Genomic DNA, 25173 nt, shown 5'->3' on the forward strand with positions numbered 1-25173 from the left:
TTGTTGAATGGTGGAACAGACTCTAGCACAAATGGCCTATTCCTATTTTGAAAGGACTCATGCTCATTTTCCTTCGAGAGGGAAAAAGGCAAGGGTGAGGTCATTACTTACCTTTGAAGTGATTTGGTACTGGGTCATTGAAATAGTTTGCTTGTATAATGCCAGATGAAAGGGAGGGATGCATCTGGAAAAGAGTCCTGCTCTCTCTTACACAGTGGTTATCAACTCTGTGCAGCAGCGGCATGTTCAACAAAGAAGTTATCAAAAGGCTATAGTAGACAGTCGAGGGAAGCACAAGGGCAGGATGTACTACCAGGAGTACAGGGTCTACTGGAACTGTCAAAGCTATCAAGGTCACGATGGAAAACCAGTGCAGAATTGGAGCGAGACTCTTCTTGCAATGTGTCACAGATATCTATGCCATGTCATTGGGAAAGTCACAACTCATTCCACTCATAGCCACAACCTAAACGTAGTGCTGGTAGGTTAAAGTGTTGCCTATAACAATTATCTTTGATAAAACAAAGAACCATAGATGCTAGAGATCTGAAACAAACAAAATCAGAATTTTCTGGAGAAACTCAACAGGTCTGGAAACATCTGTGGAGAGAAAGTAGAGTTAACATTTTGAGTCCAGTGGGCAGTTCTGAAGCAGGGTCACTGGACTCGAAATGTTAAACCCTGATTACCTTTGATCTGATTGATTATCTCAGCCATCTCAGTAGGAGTTTAGAGTCAGCCACATTGCTGTGGATTTGGAATCACCTGAAGAGATGGCAGATTTCCTTACCTAAAGGGAGTAAGTTAGTGAACATTCGTGACATCAGAAGGACATTAGTGAACCAAGCGGGCTTTTCCAACAATAACAGTTTCATGATCACCATCAAAAATACAAGCTTTATAATCCAGCCTTGTTAGCCGAAATCAAGATTCACTTGCTATTATGGTGAGACTTGAATCTATGTCTTGAGAACAATAGCCTTGACCTCTATATCACTGGGGCAGTGACATTACTACTATACCACCATCTTGCCAAAGCCAGTACAGTAAAAGTCATTGTGACTAAATTTCCTCTCAGGTGGATTATTTCAGAGGTCACTTGTGGACATTGATAGCAATTCAGTCAGCTGCACACTGCTGAATTACCCACAGACATAGATGCCCTCATCACCAAAGTTTAAAATTGGAGTTATGTACAGGCCTCCTGGCTGTAGTCTAGATGAGGCACAAAAAATAAATCCAGAGACAGAAAAGGCATGCAAGAAAAACATGATTGCAATAATCATGAGGGACTTCAATATGCAGGTGGACAGGGAAAATCAGGTTGGTAGCAGATTTCAATAAAAGGAATTCATGGAGTGTCTACTAGATGGTTGATTGGAACAGCTTGTAATTTGAAGATTTGTAATGAGGCAGACTGGATTAGGCATCTTAAAGTGAAGGAACTCCCAGGGGGCAGTGAGCATAATATGATAGAATTCATTCTGCAGTTTGAGAGGGAGAAACTGGAATCAGATTAATGGAATTACAATTGAGTAAAAGGAAACAACAAAAACATGCGGGAGGAGCTGGCCAGAGTTAATTAGAAAAGGGAACCTTCGCAGAGAAGATGGCAGAGCAGCAATGGCAGGAGTTTCTGGGGGTAATTCGGGAGACTCAGCAGAAATTCATCTTAAGGAAGAAAAAATACACTAAGGGGAGGATGAGACAGCTAAAGCTGACAAGGGACATCAGGGCCAGCATAAAAGCAAATGATAAAGCATAAAATGTGGTTAAGATTAGTGGAAAGTCGGAGGATTGGGAAGCCTTTAAAAACCTGCAGAGGACAACTGTAAAAGCAAAAAAGGGGGCCAGAAGATGAAATATGAGGGAATGTGAACTTTTAATACAAAAGAAGATTGCAGGAGTTTTTTTTTTTGACATATAAAAGGCAAGAGAGAGAAAAAAGAGTGCACATTAGACCACTGGAAAATAAGGCTGAAGAAGCAGTCATGGGGAACAAAGAAATGGTACAGGTACTCAATAGGTACTTTGCATAATGGTGGAAAACAACAATATCATATACCAGAACTTCAAGTGAGTCAGGGAGCAGAAGTGAGTGTAGTGGCCTTCACTAAGGAGAAGGTGCTGGAGAAGCTGAAAAGGTCTGAAGATGAATAAATCACCTGGATCAGATGGACTACACCCAGAGATCTGAAGGAGATGGTCAAGGAGATTGTGGTGATGATAATTCAGTGATGAGTCGAGTCAGGGAGGGTGCTAGAGTCCATTATAACAGCTAAAGTTGCAAAGTATTTGGAAGTGCTTGGTAAAGTAGGCCTGAGTTAGCATGGGTTTGTCAAGGGGAGATCATGCATAACAAATCTGTTAGCATTCTTTGAGATGCTAATGAGTAAGTTAGACAAAGGAGAGCAAGTGGATGTGTTTGGATCTCCAGAAGGCCTTTAAACAAGGTGCTGCCCAGGAGGCTGCCAAATAAAGTAAGTACCCATGGTTTTCTGGTCAAGGTATTGGTATTGATAGAGAATTAGCTGACTGGCAGATGGTAGACTGTGGGATCAAGGGGTTACTTTCAGGATGGCAGCTGATGACTGTTGGAGTTCCACAGGAGCCATTGTTGGGACCACAACTACTCACATTATCTCCCTGAGGTAACAGTGGCTGAAGGACCTGAACTTAAGGGAATTTATATTTGCCAGGATTTGGTGTTGGAGAAGCTGTTAGGTCTGAAGGTTGACAAGTCTCCGGGGCCTGATGGTCTGCATCCCAGGGTACTGAAGGAGGTGGCTCGGGAAATCGTGGATGCGTTGGTGATTATTTTCCAGAGTTCAATAGATTCGGGGTCGGTTCCTGAGGATTGGAGGGTGGCTAATGTTATACCACTTTTTAAGAAAGGTGGGCGAGAGAAAGCAGGTAATTATAGATCAGTTAGTCTGACCTCAGTGGTGGGAAAGTTGCTGGAGTCTATTATAAAGGATGAAATTACTGCACATCTGGATAGTAGTAACAGGATAGGACAGAGTCAGCATGGATTTATGAAGGGGAAATCATGCTTGACTAATCTTCTTGAATTTTTTGAGGATCTAACTATGAAGTTGGATGAGGGAAATCCAGTAGATGTAGTGTACCTGGACTTTCAGAAAGCTTTTGATAAAGTCCCACACAGGAGGTTAGTGAGTAAAATTAGGGTGCATGGTATTGGGGGCAAAGTACTAGATTGGATTGAAAATTGGTTGGCTAATAGGAAACAAAGGGTAGTGATAAACGGCTCCATTTCGGAATGGCAGGCAGTGACCAGTGGGGTACCGCAGGGATCCATGCTGGGACCACAGCTTTTTACAGTATATGTTAATGATATAGAAGATGGTATCAGCAATAACATTAGCAAATTTGCTGATGATACAAAGCTGGGTGGCAGGGTGAATAGTGATGAGGATGTTAGGAGATTACAGGGTGACCTGGACAAGTTAGGTGAGTGGGCAGATGCATGGCAGATGCAGTTTAATGTGGATAAATGTATGGTTATCCACTTTGTTAGCAAGAACAGGAAGGCAGACTACTACCTCAATGGAATCAATTTATGTAAAGAGGCAGTACAGAGAGATCTGGGTGTTCTTGTACACCAGTCAATGAAGGCAAGCATGCAGGTACAGCAGGTAGTGAAGAAGGCTAATAGCATGCTGGCCTTCATAACAAGAGGAATTGAGTATAGAAGCAAAGAGGTGCTTCTGCAGCTGTACAGGGCCCTGGTGAGACCACACCTGGAGTACTGTGTGCAGTTCTGGTCTCCAAATTTGAGAAAAGACATTCTGGCTATTGAGGGAGTGCAGCATAGGTTCACGAGGTCAATTCCTGGAATGGCAGGATTACCTTACACTGAAAGACTGAAGCGACTGGGCTTGAATACCCTTGAGTTTCGAAGATTGAGAGGGGATCTGATTGAGACGTATAAGATTATGAAAGGATTGGACACTCTGGCAGTAGGAAACATATTTCCACTGATGGGTGAGTGCCGAACCAGAGGACACAGCTTAAAAATACGGGGTAGACCATTTAGGACAGAGCTCAGGAGAAACTTCTTCACCCAGAGAGTGGTGGCTGTGTGGAATGCTCTGCCACAGGGGGCAGTGGAGGCCCACTCTCTGGATTCATTTAAGAAGGAGTTGGATAGAGCTCTCAAAGATAGTGGAATCAAGGGTTATGGAGATAAGGCAGGAACAGGATACTGATTAGGAATGATCAGCCATGATTATATTGAATGGCGGTGCAGGCTCGAAGGGCTGAATGGCCTACTCCTGCACCTATTGTCTATTGTCTATTATACATTAACAATCTGGATGAAGGAAATGAAAGCACTGTTATTAAGTTTGCTGATGACACAAAGATAGGTGGAGGGACAGGAAGTGTTGAGGAGGTGGGAAGACTTCAGAAGGACTTGGTAGCAAAAGAAGTAGTGGATGGAATTCAGTATAGAAAGTGAGAGGTTAGGCACTTTAATAGGAATAGCAGTGCAGTTTATTTTCTAAATGAGGAAATACCCCAAAACTTGGAAGCACAAAGGGACTTCCGAGTCCTATATCAGGATTCTTTTAAGGTTAACATACAGGTTCAGTGGCAGTCAGGAAGACAAATGTGATGTTGGCATTCATTTTGAGAGTCATAGAGTCCACTTTCAAGGAACTATGCACCTGCACTCAAGGTTTCTTTGTTCAGCAACATTCCCCAGCCCGGACCATTAACTCTGTCAATCCTGCCTTGGTTTGCCATTCCAAAATGCAACACCTCATATTGATCTAAATTAAATTCCATCTGCCATTCCTCTGAGATAACCTTCTTCACTGTCCATTACACCACTATTTTTCTGACATCTGCAAACTTACTAACTATAGTTCCCCTTGGATTCAATATGATCTAACCCTGCCAATCAGTCTACCATGTGGAACCTTGTTAAATGCCTTGCTGAGGTCTACCACACTGCCTTCATCAATCTTTTTTTTTAGATTACTTACAGTGTGGAAACAGGCCCTTTGGCCCAACAAGTCCACATTGATCCGCTGAAGCGCAACCCACCCAGATCCATTCCCCTACATTTACCCCTTCACCTAACACTACGGGCAATTTAGCATGGCCAATTCACCTAACCTGCACGTTTTTGGACTGTGGGAGGAAACTGGAGCACCAGCAGGAAACCCACGCAGACACAGGGAGAATGTGCAAACTCCACACAGTCAGTCGCCTGAGGCGGGAATTGAACCCAGGTCTCTGGCACTGTGAACCCGGGTCTCTGGCCCACCTTCGTCACCTTTTCAAAAAATTCAAATCAAGTTAGTGAGACATGATTTCCCATGCACAAAGCCATATTGACTATCCCTAATTTGTCCTTGCCTTTCCAAATGCATGTAAATCCTGTCCCTCAGAATCTCCTCCAACAACTTACCCATCGCTGACATCGAGTTCACCAATCAAAAATTCCCTAGCTTTTCCTTACCACCTTTCTTAAATAATGGCACCACATTAGCCAACCTCCAGTCCTCCAGCATCTTACCCGTGACTGTCCATAATACAAATATCTCGGCAAAGGGCCGAGCAATCTCTTCCTTAGCTTCCACAAAGTTCTGGGATACATCTGATCAGGTCCCAGGTATTGATCTACCTTTATGCACCTCTTCTGTAACATAATAAAAATCACACAATACCGGGTTATAGTCCAACAGGTTTATTGGGGGGTGTGAAGGAGAGTGAGAGTGGAGAAAGAGGGAACAGAGAGAGATGGAGGAGAGAGAGAGAGAGAGAGAAAGAGAGGGAGAGGGAGGAGAGAGCGACTGTGAGAGAGAGAGAGAGTGAGTGTGAGTATGTGTGTGTGTGTGTGTGTGTGTCTGGGAGAGGGTCTACCAGCGTTGCCTTTCACCCTAACAGGAACATACCATCTCTAATCTCTTGTTATCTTATTTTTGAAGGCATTCCACTTTCAAACTGTCCCTTTGCCTGTCAGCAGCCTCCGCCCATCAACTTTTGAAAGTTCCTGCCTAATAATGTCAAAACTGACCTTAATCCAATTTAGAACTTTAACTTTTAGATCAAGGCTATCCTTTCCCATTACTAATTTCATGACTAATAGAATTATGATTGCTGGCTCCAAAGTGCTCCCCCACTGATATCTGTCACCTGCCCGGTCTTATTTCCCAAGAGTTGGTCAGGTTTTGCCCCTTCTCTAGTAGGTCCATCCAGACCTGAATCAGAAAATTTTCTTGTACACCCTTAACAAATTCCACTCCATTCAAACCCCTAACACTATGGCAGTCCCGGTCTATGTTTGGACAGTTAAAATCCCCTACCATTACAATCCTATTATTCTTACAGATATCTTAGATTTCCTTACATATTTGCTTCTCAATTTCCCACTGACTATTGGGATATTGCATCACAATGCCAATAAGGTGATCATCCCTTTTTTACTTCTTAGTTCCATCCATATAACTTGCCTCGACTTCTCCTAGGAATATCCTCCCTAAGTACAACCATAATGTTATCCTTAACCAAAAATGACACTTCCCCTCCACCCCTGCTCCACCTTTGTATCCTTCCTGCTGCCTCTACACCCTGGAAGATTAAGCTACCAGTCCTGTCCCTTCCTGAACCATGTTTCTGTAATCACTATGATATCCCAGTCCCATTTTCCCAACTACACTCATCTGCCAGGCCTCTTGCATTGAAATAAATGCAGTTTAATTTATCAGTCTTACATTGTCTTTTACCATACTCTTGCCTGTCTTGACTGCTTAGTTTGCTTCCCTGATTTCTCCACCTCCTGATGCTGCCTGGCTTGCTGTGTTATTCCAGTCTCCTGCCCGTCTATCCCTTATCAACTGTACCAGCCTCAGACTTACCTATTTTCTCACTATCACCTCCCTACCACACTATTCCCCCTGTACTAGTTTAAAGCCTCCTAAGTAGCACTAGCACTAGCAAATCTCCCCACCAAGATCTTGATCTCTTTCCAATTCCTGTCTTTCTCACATAGTCACTTCCATCCCAGAAGTGATCCCATTGGTCCAAAAATGTGATTCCTTGCCCCTTACACCAGCTCCTTAGCCATACATTCATCTGCACTCTCACTACCACATGGCACTAGGAGTAATCCAGATATTAATATCCTCAAGGACCTATATTATAATCTCCTTCCTAACTTCTCATATTTTCTCTGCAGATCCTTGTCCCTTTCTCTACCTACGTCTTTGGTACCAACGTGTACAATGACCTTCTGCTGGTCAGAACTTTTCAGAACTTTCTATATCTGCTCTGAGACATCCTTGACCTTGGCATCAGGGAGGCAACACATCATTCTGATGTCTCACTGGTGACTTCCCCTGACTAGACAGTCAACTATCACAATCAATCACTTGGAACCTGATATACTCCTGTAGAGCCAGTCAGAAATATAGCTGTCAGTGCTATGGGCTAGAAACAAGAGTAGGGATATATGGCTGAGGTTCTGATCAAGTCACACTTGATGCTTTGTGAGCAGACTTGGGACCCATATCTGAGAAAGGATACATTAGAATTGGAGGGGACTCAGAAGAGGTTTCCAGCCAAGGACGAAGGACTTGTCATATGAGGAACGAATGAGGTCTCTGGGTCTGTACTGAATGGAGTCTAGAAGCATGAGGTGGGAGATATCGTTGAAATTTACAGAATACCGTAAGGCCTAAATAGAGTGGACATGGAGAAAATGTTTCCATGAGTAGGGCACAGCCTCAGAGAGAAGGCTGTGGAAGTCAAGTCATTGAGTGTATTTAAGACAGAAATGGATAGGTTTTTAATTAGTAAGGGGATCAAAGGTTACGGAGAAAAGGCAAGAGAATAGGGTTAAGAAACATATCAGCCATGAAACATATCAAATGGTGGAACAGACTCGATGGGTTGAATGGCCTAATTCTGCTTCTATATCTGATGGGTCAGCTATATTAAAAGATCGAGCCTGTGACTCTGCAAAACATCGCCTATGTTGCCTGCCATCTTCATTCAAATTGTGATTGAACAATGGAAATTGAATATGGCTGTGACCACACCTGGAGTTGGCTCTTCATAACATTTTTTTTCCCCATTTCAATGAATTTACATCAAAATTATGAACAAAATTTCTCATGTTCAACATTGATGCATGTTTTAAATGGCATATGCTAGCAAACAGAATGCCTAGAAACCTCATAAATGTATAAAAGTGGTTGCTAGTAACATAGAAGATGGAATGTTACAGTTCAGTACAGGCACTTCGGTCATCAATGTTGCACTGACCTGTGAAATTAATCTGATGCTCATCTAACTTACAACATTCCATTATTATCCATATGTATGTCCAATGCCCATTTAAATGTCATAATGTTGGCAAGCCCCTACTACTCTCTGAGTAAAGAAACTACCCTGATATCTGTCCTAAATCTATAACCCCTCAAATTAAAGCTATGTCCCCTCATGTTAGCCTCCATCCGAGGAAAAAGGGTCTCACTGTCCACCCTATCTAACCCTCTGATTATCTGATATGTCTCGATTAAGTCACCTATCAACCTCTCACCTCTCAGCCTTCTCTCCAATGAAAATAGCCTCAATTCCCTCAACCTTTCCTCATAAGACCTTCCTTTCATACTAGGCAACATCCTAGTAAATCTCCTCTGAACCCTTTCCAAAGCTTCCATATCCTTCTTATAATGCGGTGACCAGAACTGTACGCAGTACTCCAGGTACGGCCTTACCAGTGTCTTGTACAGCTGAAGCATGACCTTGAAATGGGGAAAAAAAAGGTTATGAAGAGCCAACTCCAGGTGTGGTCACAGCCATATTCAATTTCCAGGCTCCTATACTTAATCCCTCTACCAATAAATGCCAACACACCACATGCCTTCTTAACAACCCTATCAACTGGGGTGGCAACTTTCAGGGATTTGTGTGCTTAGACAGCGAGATCTCTCTGTTCATCTACACTGCCAAGACTTTTACCATTAGCCCAGTACTCTGCATTCCTGTTACTTCTTCTGAAATGAACTACCTCACACCTTTCTGCATTAAACTCCATTTGCCACTTTTCAGCCCAGCTCTGCATTTTATCTATGTCCCTTTGTAACCCACAACAACCTTCAGCACTGTTCACAACTCTGCCTACCTTAGTGTCATCTGCAAATTAACTAACCCATTCTTCTACGCCCACATCCAGATCATTTATAAAAATGACAAACAGCAATGGCCCTAAAACAGATCCTTGCAGCACGCCACTGGTAACTGAGCTCCAAGATAAACATTTCTCATCAACCACCACCCTCTGTCTTCTTTGAGCTTGCCAAACCGCTAAATCACCTTCAATCCTGAAACGCCATATTTTGAGCAATAGCCTACCGAGTGGAACTTTTTCAAATGCCTTACTGAAATCCATATACACAACATCAACCTTCTCGAAGAACTCAATAAGGTTAATGAGGCATGACCTACTCTTCAGAAAAAACGGTGTTGACTATCCCGAGTCAACTTATTCCTTTCTAGATGATTATAAACTCTATCTCTTGTAACCTTTTCTAACACCTTACCCACAACTGAAGTAAGGCTCACTGGCCTATAATTACTAGGGTTGTCATGACTCCCCTTCTTAAACAACGGAACAATATTTGTTATCCTCCAGTCTTCTGGCACTACTCCAGTCAACAGTGATGACATAAAGATCAAAGCCAAAGCCTCTGCAATTTCCTCCCTGGCTTCCCAGAAAATTCGAGGATAAATGCCATCCGGCCCGGGGTCTTATCTATTTTCAGATCTTCCAAAATTGCTAAAATCTCCTCTTTGTCAACCGCAATCCCATCTAATCTAGTAGCCTATATCTCCGTATTCTCACTGACATTGCCCTTTTCCAATGTGAATACTGACGAAAGTATTCATTAAGTATTTCCCCTATGTCCTCAGATTCCACACACAACTTTCCACTACTATCTTTGATTGGCACTCATCTTACTCTAGTCATTCTTTTATTCCTGACATACCTATAGAAACCCTTAGGGTTTTCTTTGATCCTATCCGCCAACAACTTCTCTTTCCCTGCGGTATATACATATCCCTGCCCATTGTTATTGTAAACATAACCAAATTGTGGTTACTATCACCAAAGTGCTCACCTACCTCCATATCCAACACCTGGCCGGGTTCATTCCCCAGTACCAAATCCAATATGGCTTCACCCCTTGTTGGCCTGTCTACATACTGTGTCAGAAAACCCTCCTGCACACATTGAACAAAACTGACCCATCTAAACTACTTGAACTATAGTACTCCCAGTCAATATTGGCTCCCCCATAACAACTACCCTGTTACTCTTGCTTTTATCGAGCATCATCTTTGCTGTCCTTTCCTCTACATCCCTGGAATAATTCGGAGGCCTATAGAAAACTCCCAACAGGGTGACCTCTCCTTTCCTGTTTCTAACCTCAGTCCAAACTACCTCAGTGGATGAGTCCTCAAATATTATTTCAGCTACTGTAGTACTACCCTTGATTAACAATGCTGCACCCCCCGCCCCATAGGCCCCACCCTTCCCCCAACACCCACCCCAACCCCCACCTTTTACCATCTTCTCTGCTTTTACCGAAACATCTAAATCCTGGAGTCTGCAATAACCATCCCTGTTCCTCCTCTAGCAATGTCTCTGAAATGGCCACAACATCAAAATCCCAGGTACCAAACTATGCTGCAAGTTCACCCACCTTACTCCAGATACTCCTGGCATTGAAGTAGACACATTTCAAACCAACACCCTGATTGCTGGTGCCCTCTCATGACCTTGTAAAGCCATCCCTGACCTCACTAACCTCAACCCCTTTACACTGGAACTACAATTCAAGTTCCCATTCCCCTGCTGCATTAGTTTAACATCCCCCCCACCCCCGAAGAACATTAGCAAACTCCCCTCCCCCAGGATATTGGTACCCCTCTGGTTCAGGTGAAGATCATTGTGTTTGTAGAGGTCCTACCTTCCCCAGAAAAAGCTCCAATTATCCAAGAATCCAATACCCTCCCTCCTGCACCCCATCCCTGCAGCCATGTGTTCAGCTCCTCTCTCTCCCTGTTCCTTGCTTCACTCGCACATGGCACAGACAACAAATCAGAGCTAACTTTGTTTGTTCTAGATCTAAGTTCCCTGAATTTCTGCCTTAGATCACAACCTTTCTTCCTACCTACATCAATGGTGCCTATGTGGACCATGACTTGGGGCTGCTCCCCCTCCCCGTCAAGGATTCCAAAAACATGATCCGAGATATAATGAATCCTGGTACCTGGGAGGCAACACACCAATCATGAGTCTCTCTCATTCCCACAAAACCTCCTATCTGTCCCCCTAACTATGGAGTCCCCAATGACTAAAACTCTGCTCCTTTTCCCCTTTCTCCTCTAACCAACAGGGACAGACTCTGAGCCAGAGACCTGTGGCCTATTGCTTACCTCTGGTAAGTCCCCCCCCCCCCCCCCCTCCAACAGTATCCAAAATGGTATACTTGTTGTTGAGGGGAACCACCTCAGGAGATCCCTGCAGTGCCTGCCAGCTCCCTTTCCTACCCCTGATGGTAACCCATCTACCTTCTTCACGTTGGTGTGGAGTAACTACTTCCCTGTAACTCCTCTCAATAACCCCCTCCACCTCCCGAATGATCTGAAGTTCATCCAGTTCCAGCTCCAGTTCCCTAACACAGTTCTCGAGGAGCTGGAGTTGGGTGCACTTTCCACAAATGAAGGCAGCTAGGACACTAGAGGTGTCCTAACCTCTATTCCCACTATTCTAAATTCTGAAACAGACCGCTGAAAAAATAAAATACCAAAGAAAAGACTTGTCATTTTACCAACTGACACACAGAACTTTTTTTTTGGTTAGAGAGGTGGATGGGTGGGAGACACTATCCGAGTAGTGTTTTGGGGTAAAGCAACTACCCAAATATGCCCAAAACTGACCTCTCCTACTGCTCCAGGAATTGAAGAACAGAAAGAGAATGAATTGCTAACTTTATTATATTGAATGTAATTAAATAGGAATAAAATATCATTAATAAAGATTTTTTAAAAAAAAACAAATAACTGAACTTATCATCTTTCAGGATTCTCATGTTCCCTTATGGGCAAAATATTTATTTTATGCAGAGCCTCATCTGAAGTTGTAAGATTTGACATTAGACCAATTTTTAATCATTATTCAACTTAAATGAGGTGCACGTAACAGTTCCAAAATCTTTGTTTGCTTATTGAAGGCTGTTATTTTTTAGAAAACTCTTTTAAAGGGTGAGTTATGTTTCGCAAATATTGGATGAGTACTCAGCATAAGGCCATTTTGAAACTTAACCCTGGAGTTTCAGACCCATCATTGAGGTTCAATAACTCTCTCTTACTATCTTTCTCTTCTTTTTGTTTTTCTTCTGCCGGGGCTATTCTGTCTTTTGCGAGTCATAGAGATGTTCAGCAGGGAACCATGGAGTATTCCTTTAGAAGTAATTAAGTGTATGTTGAAATCCCATTAGAAGCATTTTTCAATTAAATACCTAATTTTAAACCTACAGTTCACACTTAATGCCTAGAATGCTTCTTTATGAAGTTGTAAAACATATTTAGGGTAGAAATAGATTTTTAAATGTTAAATAGTAGCCCTTTAGGCATGATATAAATGGCTACTATGTATGAAATATTCCCCTGGAGGGGCTCAGGAACGTGGCAAGAAGAGCGAATGATTGCATACATTGGTTCTGGACCCTCCTTCTCATCTCTTTAGCAATGAAGTACTGAATGAATAGGTCCACTAGGGACTTTATTGATTCACCAGCAATTACAGTCCTAAAGTAATTAACATCCCTTTCAGGGCCCAGACTCTCCAGTGGCTCAATGGGGCCTACTTTCAGAAAAAGCAAGAAAAATAGATAATTGAGGGATACCTACATTCCTGGTTGGGGTAGGTAAGCTCAAACCTGGGTCCAGGATACAGGATCAGGTACAGGATCCCCACGGTGGGACACAAGGGAATGGCTGACGGAAACAATGTGCTCCCCTCTCCCTCATGAGAAATAAAATGAAAAGGTTTATCTTCTCACTACTGCATTGCCTGAAGGCTGCTGACCTCTAATTGGACGGCAGCTTGTGGTGTGATGGGACACCACCAAGTCCTATGATCACTTTAAAAACTCTTAAGAAGCTGATGAGATCTCAAAACAGCCATTAGTCTGCGATAGAGTAGCAGAGCATCTGAAAGTGCCATTTCTATAACCAGAAGCCAGGAACCTTCTCTCTATATCAAACTCAGTGTTCTGCTGAATCCATCTGTGGAAGATGCCTCCAGCTACTCAACTTCAGAAGCCATGCAACTGCTGAATTCTGACTTACAACCCCTTCGTTTTGAAAGAAAAGCCTTCAAGCAAGCCAGGCTTGCAATAAACTAACTGGAGACTTCTACCTTCTATCTACATTTACTTTTAATCTTTGTTTCTCTACTTTATTTAATAACTGTGCCACGTTGTTTTCCTTCTAAACATACAGAAATAGTTGCACATTAACCTTTAATCTGGTTTTTAAAATGAAAGCATTGCTGTTTACTTTTAATTTGGACCACTCAAACTAAATGGGAGCTGTATGAACGCAATTAATTCACAGTTCACTAATCATGTTGCAGACGTGCCTTGTAGTCATGAAACTACTTCAAGTATACGAATAGGAAGAAGACATGAGGGGCTGCTGTCTGTATGCCTCGTGCTTATGGGGAAACTCTGCTGTAGAATCTGGTGCTGAAATAAAATGGGGTCCCTCAAGCATGGAAGAAAGAGTAAAGCCTCTCCAACAAGTAAGCATGAATTAAGGTGGTCAGGGAAGTCAGGAACAGAAGTGTGGACCCTCTAACCAGGAGACTGTGCAATAAAAGAATCCAAGACATCAGGATGCATGAAAGGTGATTGCCTTGACATTTACAAGTGCCAAGCTTCATGGTTTGACACTACATTTCCCTGCTCAACAATCCACACATCAACAAACTTGCATCCCCAAATCATTTTTTACTTTTCCTTGAGACAACTCACACCTCTCTCTGAGCAGCCAACAACCATTCCAGCCTTATTTTTTTGCTTTCTTGCATTCATGATACTCAGTCACCCTCCACAAGTGTTGTATTTTCCTCCTCACTACACAAATCATTCAGAATATTCACATCTCTCTGATTTCTCTCCTAGCAGGAGACATATGAGTACACAACTTGGCAAGACTTAGAAGTCATGATGAATCAGGGGAACTGATGAGTGATCGTGGCCATTAGTAACACAGTCCAAAGATATGCAAATGAGGTGGGGCTGGGAGGGAATGTAGATGAAATTTCGATAGGTAGATGAAGGTGGGGGTAGTGGTGATAGCTCGGAGAGGATGGTGGAGTGGATAGATGGGAAGGAAGATGGATAGGTAGGACAGGTGATGAGGGCAGTGCTGGGTTAGAAGGTTGGAACTGGGATAAGGTGGGGTGAGGGGAAATGAGGAAACTGTTGAAGTCCACATTGATCCAGTGTGGTTAAAGGGTCCCAAAGCAGAAGTTGGGGTGTTCCTCCTAAAGGTGTTGGGTGGTTTGGCGGAGGCCAAGCACCTGCATGACCTTGGCAGAGTGGGAGGGGGAGTTAAAGTGTTCAGCCAAGTGGCGGTGGGGTTGCTTTATGCGTGTGTCCCGGAGATGTTCTTGGAAGCGTTCTGCAAGTAGGCGTCCTCTCTACCCAATGTAGAGGAGACTACATCGGGAGCAACAGATACAGTAAATGACATGTGTGGAAGTACAGGTAAATCTATGATGGATGTGGAAGGCTGCTTTGGGACCTTGGATGGAGGTGAGGGAGGAGGTGTGGGCACAGATTTTGCAGTTCTTGTGGTGGCAGGGGAAGGTGCCGGGAGGGAAGGGTGGGTTGGTAGGAGGGACGTGGACCTGACAAGAGAGTTGCAGAGGGAATGGTCTTCACAGAATGTCGATAGGGGTGGGGAGGGAAATATATCTTTGGTGGTAGGGTCCGTTTGTAGGCAGAAATGGCGGTGGATGATATGATATATCAGGTGGAAGGTGAGGACCAGGGGGTTCTGTCATTGTTGCGGTTGGAGGGGTGGAGTTTGAGCAGAGAGATGCAAGAAACGGATGAGATGCGCTGGAGGGCATCATTGACCACAGAGTCATAGAGGTGTACAGCACAGAAACAGACCCTTCAGTCCAATTCCTCCATGCCGACCAGATAACCCAACCCAATCTCATCCCACCTGCCAGCACCCGGCCCATATCCCTCCAAACCCTTCCTATTCATATACCCATCCAGGTGCCTTTTAAATGTTGCAATTGTACCAGCCTCTACCACTTCCTCTGGCAGATATTCCATACACGTACCACCCTCTGCGTGAAAACGTTGCCCCTTAGGTCTCTATTATATCTTTCCCCTCTCACCCTAAACCTATGCCCTCTAGTTCTGGACTTTGTCCATTTATCCTGTCCATGCCCCTCATGATTTTATAAACCTCTATAAGGTCACCCCTCAGTTTCCGATGCTCCAGGGAAAACATCCCCAGCCTATTCAACCTCTCCCTATAGCTCAAATCTTCCAACCCTGGCAGCATCTTTATAAATCTTTTCTGACCCTTTCAAGTTTCACAAAACCTTTCCGATAGGAAGGAGACCAGAATTGTATGCAATATTCCAACAGTGGCCTAACCAATGTTCTGTATAGCTGCAACATGATCTCCCAACTCCTGAAGTCAATACTCTGACCAATAAAGGAAAGTATACCAAATGCCTTCTTCACTATCCTATCTACCTGCGACTCCACTTTCAAGAAGCTATGAACCTGCACTCCAAGGTCTCTTTGTTCAGCAACACTCCCTAGGACCTTACCATTAAGTGTATAAGTCCTGCTAAGATTTGCTTTCCCAAAATGCAGCACCTCACATTTATCTGAATTAAACTCCATCTGCCACTTCTCATCCCACTGGCCCATCTGATGAGGATCCTGTTGTAATCAGAGGTAACCTTCTTCGCTGTCCACGACACTTCCAATTTGGGAGGGGAAATTGCAGTCCTTAAAGAAGGAGGCCACCTGGTGTGTTCTATGGTGGAATTGGTCCTCCTGGAGGCGGAGGAATTGGGAATAAGGAATAGCGTTTTTACAGGAGGCAGGTTAGAGGAGGTATAGTCCAGGTAGCTGTGGGAGTCAGTGTGTTTGTAGAAGCTATCTATGCTGAGTCGGTCACCTTGATGGAGATGCAGAGGCCCAGGAAGGGGAGGGAGGTGTCCAGGATGGTCCAGGTGAACTTATGGTGGAATGTGTTGTGAAATTGATGAACTGTTCAACCTCCTTGTGGGAGCACAAGGTGGCGCCGATACAGTTATCAATGTAACGGAGGAAAAGGTAGGGAATATTGCCGGTGTAGCTGCGGAAGATGGCCTGTTCCACGTAACCGAAAAGAGATAAGCATAGCTGGGGCCCATGCAGGTGCCGATGGCTATCCCTTTAGGTCTGCAGGAAGTGGGAGGATTCAAAGAAGAAATTATTAAAGGTGAGGACCAGTTCAGCCAAATGGCTGAGAGTGTCAGTGGAAGGATACTGGTGGGGACGCCAGGAGAGGAAGAAATGGAGGGTTTGGATGCCTTAATCATGGTGGATAGATGTGTATAGGGACTGGATGTCCATGGTGAAGATGAGGTGTTGGGGGCCAGGACAACAAAAGTCATGGAGGAAGTGGAGAATTTGGGTGGTGTCCCGAATGTAGGTAGGAAGTTCCTGGACCAGCAGGATAGGACAGTATCAAGGTATGTTGAAATCAGTTCGGTGGGGCAGGAGCAGGCTCAGATGATAGGCCAGCCGGGGCAGTCAGGTTTGTGAATCTTGGGTAGGTGGTAGCACTGGGGTAGGGGTGGGGGGGTGGAAGCTGTGAGTGAGAGATCTTCTGAGGTGTTGAGGTTGTGTATGGTCTGGGAGATGATGGTTTGGTGATCAGAGGTGAAGTAATGGTCAAGGGGGCAGTGGGAGGAGGTGCCTGTGAGTTGGTGTCTGGCTTCAGCGGTGTAGAGGTCGGTGCGCCAGACTACCACTGCGCCCCCTCCCCTTGTCCGTTGAGGTTGGAGTGGATGAGGGAGGTGGGCAAGTTGAGGCGGAAAATGTCCCGGGTGGCTGTTGGAAATAAAAAGATCACTTAGAAAATATCTTCAATGAAACCAGTAAGAGGGCAGGACAAAGTTGGGATTCTAACCCAATGTCACTTTTACAGGACTGGAAAATATTAATGGTTTTGTCCTCATTATATATATTTGATTGAGAGTCTAGTCCGATAAGAGCGTAAACTCAACAGGATAATGAACAGAAGACAATTCGTAAGAGAATTGTTGATTTTGCTTGACTAACGCCTTTGAGTCGGTACAAAAGGTGTTAATCATGCAAGTCATTCTTTCTGTGGTCTCTTTGTCAATGTCTAACTGTTTATTTGAATAAGATTAAAAAGTGTGAAGTATATGGAGCCTTGATTCCTAATACTTTAATAGCCTGTCTGATGGATATTTTTATAGAGTTCTCAACTGCAAATCTACTTTGAAAGAATTCTGAAAATTTTCTTTTTTTCTCAGTAGTTCTCTTTTGCCACGTTATTATATGGCTCATTGTTCATGCACATTCATCCATACTGGAAGGGATAAGTGTTAGCATTAAATTGGTATGGAGAGCATGGGGTCAAGGATCAGCATCTTTGAACTTACCTTTCAAGAGGTTCCCAAATCCAGTCTATGTGTCACCAATGCTTTGTGCTTTCACCATGAGTCATAGAGAAGCAAGCACAACTCTTTGAGAATTGCAGGAAGCTAGGAGGTGCCACCCTGCAAAGGGGCTGGCCAGGTAGGGAATGCAGGGTATAGGATCATCACTGGCTCTTTTATTCAGGATATGGAGGTGCCTGTGTTGGACTGGGGTGGACAAAGTCAGAAGTCACACGTCACCAGGTTATAGTCCTCACTACACCTGACAAAGGGCATGTGTTCTAAATGCCTGTAATTTCAAATAAACCTATTGGACTCTGACCTGGTGTCATGCGACTTCTCTCATTTATTCAGCACTGGCAAACTAAAATGCCCAACACTGGAAATAGGGACAAGAGTATTTGAATCGAGATTACAGCAATTCAGGCAGCATCCGAGGACAGGCAAAATCGACGTTTCGGGCAAAAGCCCTTCATCAGGAATAAAGGCAGAGAGCCTGAAGCATGGAGAGATAAGCTAGAGGAGGGTGGGGGTGGGGAGAGAGTAGCATAGAGTACAATAGGTAGGTGGGGAAGGAGATGAAGGTGATAGGTCAGGGAAGAGAGGGTGGAGTGGATAGGTGGAAAAGGAGCTGGGCAGGTCGGACAAGTCCGGACAGGTCGAGTTACTGGAGGTTAGAAACTAGGATGAGGTGGGGGAAGGGGAAATGAGGAAACTGTTGAAATCCACATTGATGCCCTGGGGTTGAAGTGTTCCGAGGCGGAAGATGAGGCGTTCTTCCTCCAGGCGTCTGGTGGTGAGGGAGCGGCGGTAGAGGAGGCCCAGCACCTCCATATCCTCGGCAGAGTGGGAGGGGGAGTTGAAATGTTGAGCCACTGGGCGATTTGGTTGATTGATGCGGGTGTCTCTGAGATGTTCCCTAAAGCGCTCTGCTAGGAGGCGTCCAGTCTCCCCAATGTAGAGGAGACCGCATCGGGAGCAACGGATACAATAGATGATATTAGTGGATGTGCAGGTAAAACTTTGATGGATGTGGAAGGCTCCTTTAGGGCCTTGGATGGAGGTGAGGGAGGAGGTGTGGGCACAGGTTTTACAGTTCCTGCGGTGGCAGGGGAAAGTGCCAGGATGGGAGGGTGGGTCGTAGGGGGGCGTGGACCTGACCAGGTAGTCACGGAGGGAACGGTCTTTGCGGAAGGCGGAGAGGGGTGAGGAGGGAAATATATCCCTGGTGGTGGGGTCTGTTTGGAGGTGGCGGAAATATCGGCGGATGATTTGGTTTATGCGAAGGTTGGTAGGGTGGAAGGTGAGCACCAGGGGCGTTCTGTCCTTGTTGCGGTTGGAGGGGTTGGGTCTGAGGGCGGAGGTGCGGGATGTGGATGAGATGCGTTGGAGGGCATCTTTAACCACGTGGGAAGGGAAATTGCGGTCTCTAAAGAAGGAGGCCATCTGGTGTGTTCTATGGTGGAACCGCTCCTCCTGGGAGCAGATACGGCGGAGGCGGAGGAATTGGGAATACGGGATGGCATTTTTGCAAGAGGTAGGGTGGGAAGAGGTGTAATCCAGGTAGCTGTGGGAATCGGTGGGTTTGTAGAAAATGTCAGTGTCAAGTCGGTCGTCACTGATGGAGATGGAGAGGTCCAGGAAGGGGAGGGAGGTGTCCGAGATGGTCCAGGTAAATTTAAGGTCAGGGTGGAATGTGTTGGTGAAGTTGATGAATTGCTCAACCTCCTCGCGGGAGCACGAGGTGGCGCCAATGCAGTCATCAATGTAGCGGAGGAAGAGGTGGGGAGTGGTGCCGGTGTAATTACGGAAGATCAACTGCTCTACGTAGCCAACAAAGAGACAGGCCTAGCTGGGGCCCATACGTGTGCCCATGGCTACCCCTTTGGTCTGGAGGAAGTGGGAGGATTCAAAGGAGAAATTGTTAAGGGTGAGGACCAGTTCGGCCAAACGAATGAGAGTGTCAGTGGAGGGGTACTGTTGGGAACGTCTGGAGAGGAAGCAATTCCCAATTCCCAATTCCTCCGCCAAAATGCCATCCCGTATTCCCAATTCCTCCGCCAAAATGCCATCCCGTATTCCCAATTCCTCCGCCTCCGCCGTATCTGCTCCCAGGAGGAGCGGTTCCACCATAGAACACACCAGATGGCCTCCTTCTTTAGAGACCGCAATTTCCCTTCCCACGTGGTTAAAGATGCCCTCCAACGCATCTCATCCACATCCCGCACCTCCGCCCTCAGACCCAACCCCTCCAACCGCAACAAGGACAGAACGCCCCTGGTGCTCACCTTCCACCCTACCAACCTTCGCATAAACCAAATCATCCGCCGACATTTCCGCCACCTCCAAACAGACCCCACCACCAGGGATATATTTCCCTCCCCACCCCTCTCCGCCTTCCGCAAAGACCGTTCCCTCCGTGACTACCTGGTCAGGTCCACGCCCCCCTACGACCCACCCTCCCATCCTGGCACTTTCCCCTGCCACCGCAGGAACTGTAAAACCTGTGCCCACACCTCCTCCCTCACCTCCATCCAAGGCCCTAAAGGAGCCTTCCACATCCATCAAAGTTTTACCTGCACATCCACTAATATCATCTATTGTATCCGTTGCTCCCGATGCGGTCTCCTCTACATTGGGGAGACTGGACGCCTCCTAGCAGAGCGCTTTAGGGAACATCTCAGAGACACCCGCATCAATCAACCAAATCGCCCAGTGGCTCAACATTTCAACTCCCCCTCCCACTCTGCCGAGGATATGGAGGTGCTGGGCCTCCTCTACCGCCGCTCCCTCACCACCAGACGCCTGGAGGAAGAACGCCTCATCTTCCGCCTCGGAACACTTCAACCCCAGGGCATCAATGTGGATTTCAACAGTTTCCTCATTTCCCCTTCCCCCACCTCATCCTAGTTTCTAACCTCCAGTAACTCGACCTGTCCGGACTTGTCCGACCTGCCCAGCTCCTTTTCCACCTATCCACTCCACCCTCTCTTCCCTGACCTATCACCTTCATCTCCTTCCCCACCTACCTATTGTACTCTATGCTACTCTCTCCCCACCCCCACCCTCCTCTAGCTTATCTCTCCATGCTTCAGGCTCTCTGCCTTTATTCCTGATGAAGGGCTTTTGCCCGAAACGTCGATTTTGCCTATCCTCGGATGCTGCCTGAATTGCTGTGCTCTTCCAGCACCACTAATCCAGAATCTGGTTTCCAGCATCTGCAGTCATTGTTTTTACCTATTTGAATCGAGTCCCATCACCATTTTAAATAACTCGGAGTCGTTCCCTAATTCAACAGAAATCCAGTCCTGAGTTGCTGAACATAAAATATGCAATAGACATCAGGCTTTACAATATTACTCCTTATATTACAATCCTCCAAATCTTCAGATCTGGGTCAGAATTCCTGTTTCCAAACCAGATTAGACAAAATGTTTCATAGCTACCTGCCTACCAATGGAGAATTCTTCCAAAATCAGCAAGTGCAGTATTCTAAAAGACAGTAATGGAGAGAATCTTTATAGACTGCACGCTTTTTATGGCACTAGCTAAGTATGCCCAAAGTCTCTTTGAGAAACTACGGAGCAAAGAAGAGTCTTTAGTGGCAGCTGGGCGAGCAGGTAAAGTGATAGAATGGGAGTGGCAGGTAGGTGAGACAATAGACAAGCTGGATTAGCAGGCAGTTGGTTGGTAGATAGGGTAGATGGATTGGACCTGGGGAAAGGCTTTGGTTTTTCAAATTGGGGGCTTCAGGGAGGATTGTTGGAGGGGTTTTGGGTGCAGGGAGTGGGTTAGGTTGTGGGGAGGGGTTTGGAGAGAGGAAAGATTTAGGAAGGTCAGTTATATATTAACACAGATGTTACAAATCACTTTTCATCTAACATTTTCTGCATAACTATCTAGAGAACGAAGTTGAAACCCTCAATCATGGAATCATAGAATCCCTACAGCGTGGAAACAGACCGTTTGGCCCAACAGGTCCACACCGACCCTCTGAAAAGTAACCCACCCAGACCCATTCCCCTAACCTATTATCCTACATTTACCCCGGACAAATGCACCTAACCAACACACCCCTAAACACTATGGGCAATTTAGCAGGGTCAATCCACCGAACCTACACACAGAATCATAGAGATGTATAGGACAAAAATAGACCCTTCGGTCCAACTCGTCCATGCTGACCAGATATCCCAACCTAATCTAGTCCCATTTGCCAGCACTTGGCCCATATCTGTCTAAACCCTTCCTATTCGTATACCCATTCAGATGCCTTTTAAATGTTGCAATTGTACCAGCCTCTACCACTTCCTCTGGCAACTCATACCATACACGTACCACCCTCTGCATGAAAAAGTTGCCCCTTAGGTCTCTTTTATATCTTTCTCCTCTCACCCTAAACCTATGCCTCTAGTTCTGGACTCCCCCACCCCAGAAAAAAGACTTTGTCTGTTACCCTATCCATGTCCCTCATGATTTTATAAACCACTATAAGATCACCCCTCAGCCTCCGACACACCAGGGCAAACAGCCCCAACCTATTCAGACTCTTCCTATAGCTCAAGTCCTCCAACCCTAGCAACATTCTTGTAAATCTTTTCTGAACCCTTTCAAATTTCACAACATCCTTCTGATAGGAAGGCGACCGGAATCGCACACATTTTTCCAAAAGTGGCCTAACTCAGAGTTGGAGATATTTTTGGATAGTTCCAAATGCAGAGTAATTCACATTCAAAGTTTTCTTGCCAAATCCCCACCTAGTCAGTGCATCAAGGTCTCCGGGGGGGTCTCAGTGTATATCTTTGGAATATGTCTAATCTCTAACAACCTAGAGAATGGATGATCTAGGCCAATATACAACAGATTCCTTTTTTCAGTAGTAAAATGTCACTGGCTATTGTTAGTGGCACCTGATCCATACAAGTCAACTTCTATTCATCATTTCTTACCAGCTCTGTGAATTCATTACTGCCCAGATCCAATCGATCTATCTGTGTCAGCCTGTGCATTGACCTGTAGCAAATGAAAATATAAGAATTAAAATTTACATGTCTTGTCATTTTGGTTGGTTCAAGACCCTTAACTACTTAAATGCACAAAATTGGATGTCATGACTGGATATGTGGGAAAGAAAATATAACATGAAACTTTGCATTTATACCTCTTGCACATCCTCAAGCCATCTCAGAGTTTCACAGATGAGTTCAAATGCTGTTCTTGATGTTGCAAAGGCAAGACTGGCAGCAAATTTGTCCACATTGTCCCACAAACAATAGTGAAATGTACGCCTCGTTAATCTGATTTTGTGAGCATTGATCGAGGGAAAAATATTTGCAATGTGGAAAATAATGTCAATCTGCAGTCAACAAATTCATTAAAGAGGTAACTGATATAGTTTACCAACTCAAGAATCTCCATCAATTTTGTCTGGAGAACCAACAAAAGGAGAGAGAAATAAAAAGAATTTTTAAAATCTGCGAAAGGCAGACATCCTAAGGAAAAATAGAGTGTAACTCGGCAGTAACAAAGAAAAAAGATTGAATTAGATTTTCAACTTTTTGCCTGGGATTCCAATAATTTCAATGATGAACAGTCCGTCTGTAAAGCCAGTGCTGTGGCCAAAAAACAAATTAAAAATTTGCCACAACGATACTTATTTACCACACTGATAATATCCTTTATCAGAATATTAGGGAAAGCAATGCATTTGAAATTTCAAAAATGAAAGGGCATGGTCCTTTTCAAATGACGTTGTTTCCAAAGTCAATCCTTTTATAGCTTGCACTATACAGCTAACTGTAATCATTTACGAAAATGAGGTTAGATATTTCATAGATTATAATCAAAAGAATCTGACTTTGAATCACAAAAGATAATGTTAGAGCAGGTGACCCATCCTTGGTCAAAGAGGTAGGTTTTAGGGTGCATTCTATAGGAGGAATGGTGGAGAAATTGATTTAGGAAGGATTTCCAGATCTTAGAATTATACGATCCAGAAGGGGCCCCTCTGCCCATCGAGGTCTATCCTCCCAAAAATGTACTACGACCTATACTATCCCACTTTCCCACACCAGGCCCATAGCCTTGAATGTTATGACACTACTAGCGCTGATCCAAGGTTTAAAGGTTGTGATGTTTCCCACCTCAACTGGCCTCCCAGGCAGTGCATTCCAGCCCCCCACCACCCTCTGGATGAAAATGCTTTCCTCAAACTCCTCTAAACTTCCCATCTTTCATTTTAAAATTATGCTGCCTTGTCATTGACCTTTCAACTATGGGGAACAACTGTTTTTTCTGTTCACCCTGTCCAGATCTTAGCACCTACACAGCTGCATAAATGGCTGTCAATGGTGTAGTGATTAAAATCAGAAATGTGCTAAAGGTCAGAGTTGGAGGAGTTCGCAGATCTGGGAAGGAAAGGGTTGTAGAACTGGAGTATGCTATAGAGATAAGGAGGAGAAAGAAAATTAAAGTATTTGTGAACAAGAATGAGAGAAATTGAAGCATCGTAAAACAAAGTATAGAGGTAATAGATGAACAAAACTTGAGACAAGGTACGATATGGACAGTTGAGATTTGGATGGCTTTGTTGTATATTGTACTGAGTTAGACTTACACGTGCTCAGCTACAAGCAGCTATATTTAAACTATTTAATCATACTTCCCAAATATTGAATGTAGCAGAGAGAACAATAGAACAAAACGTTCAGATCTTGCAATATATGACACGCCCTCTCCATTTAAAAAGGAACAACTCGTACATTAAAATGTAAAATGTTATATTTACATAAGTTCTCAAAATGCAATATGTTTAAACCAACATCAGCGATATGCAAATGTAAAGATTGGATTGTATACTTGGTTTTGTTGTAATATACATGACCAATATTACCAGAGTAATTTATGTATTAAAAGAAAGTGTTTTCTTAACACAGGTACTTTTCTTTTGTTCTAATGAAGTGTCACTGGACACAAAATGTTAACTTTGTTTTCTTACCACTGATGCTGTCAGACTTGCTGAATTTCTCCAACACTTTGTTTTTGGTTTAAATCTCAAGCTTTTAATTAATCTATCTGGCTGGTTACTTCCTTCTGTTTGCATTAGTTGGAATCTGCTTGTTTTGTATCTGTAAGCTGTATCAAATCTGAACTTTAACTCCATTTAATGGTTGGGACTGTAACATTGATTTGGCTTAACCAATTACCTTGATTTACACTGTTCACCTGGTGGTTTGGGTAATACAGTACTACCAAACTTTAAGTTTCTTTTTGACTTTCACTTTAGGAGAAATTTAGACTATAGGATATTAAGCTTGCTCTCCCTTTGTCAAATCTCCTCTTTCCTGAACATGCTATCTACTTAAAACAATCTTTATTGTTTAATCAAAATCACTTTAGGTGATCCAAACTTGTGT

The 25173-nt window shown here is 44.3% G+C and overlaps 1 protein-coding gene across 13 annotated transcripts in view; it reads right to left on the reverse strand.

The window, feature by feature from the left end:
- The window catches only part of lrrc7 (leucine rich repeat containing 7), a 688069-nt gene that overhangs the window by 210369 nt on the left and 452527 nt on the right, over positions 1–25173 (reverse strand). For all 13 annotated transcript variants that reach the window (XM_087990651.1, XM_087990652.1, XM_087990653.1 and 10 more), the window contains one exon: positions 22708–22771. In XM_087990651.1, coding sequence (XP_087846777.1) covers positions 22708–22771 — 64 coding nt within the window. The remainder of the gene's footprint in view (positions 1–22707; positions 22772–25173) is intronic.

This window comes from Chiloscyllium plagiosum, unplaced genomic scaffold, assembly GCF_037043375.1.
Source record: "Chiloscyllium plagiosum isolate Xiang-an unplaced genomic scaffold, Cpla_swu_hap1 HiC_scaffold_9, whole genome shotgun sequence".
Classification (NCBI taxonomy): domain Eukaryota; kingdom Metazoa; phylum Chordata; class Chondrichthyes; order Orectolobiformes; family Hemiscylliidae; genus Chiloscyllium; species Chiloscyllium plagiosum.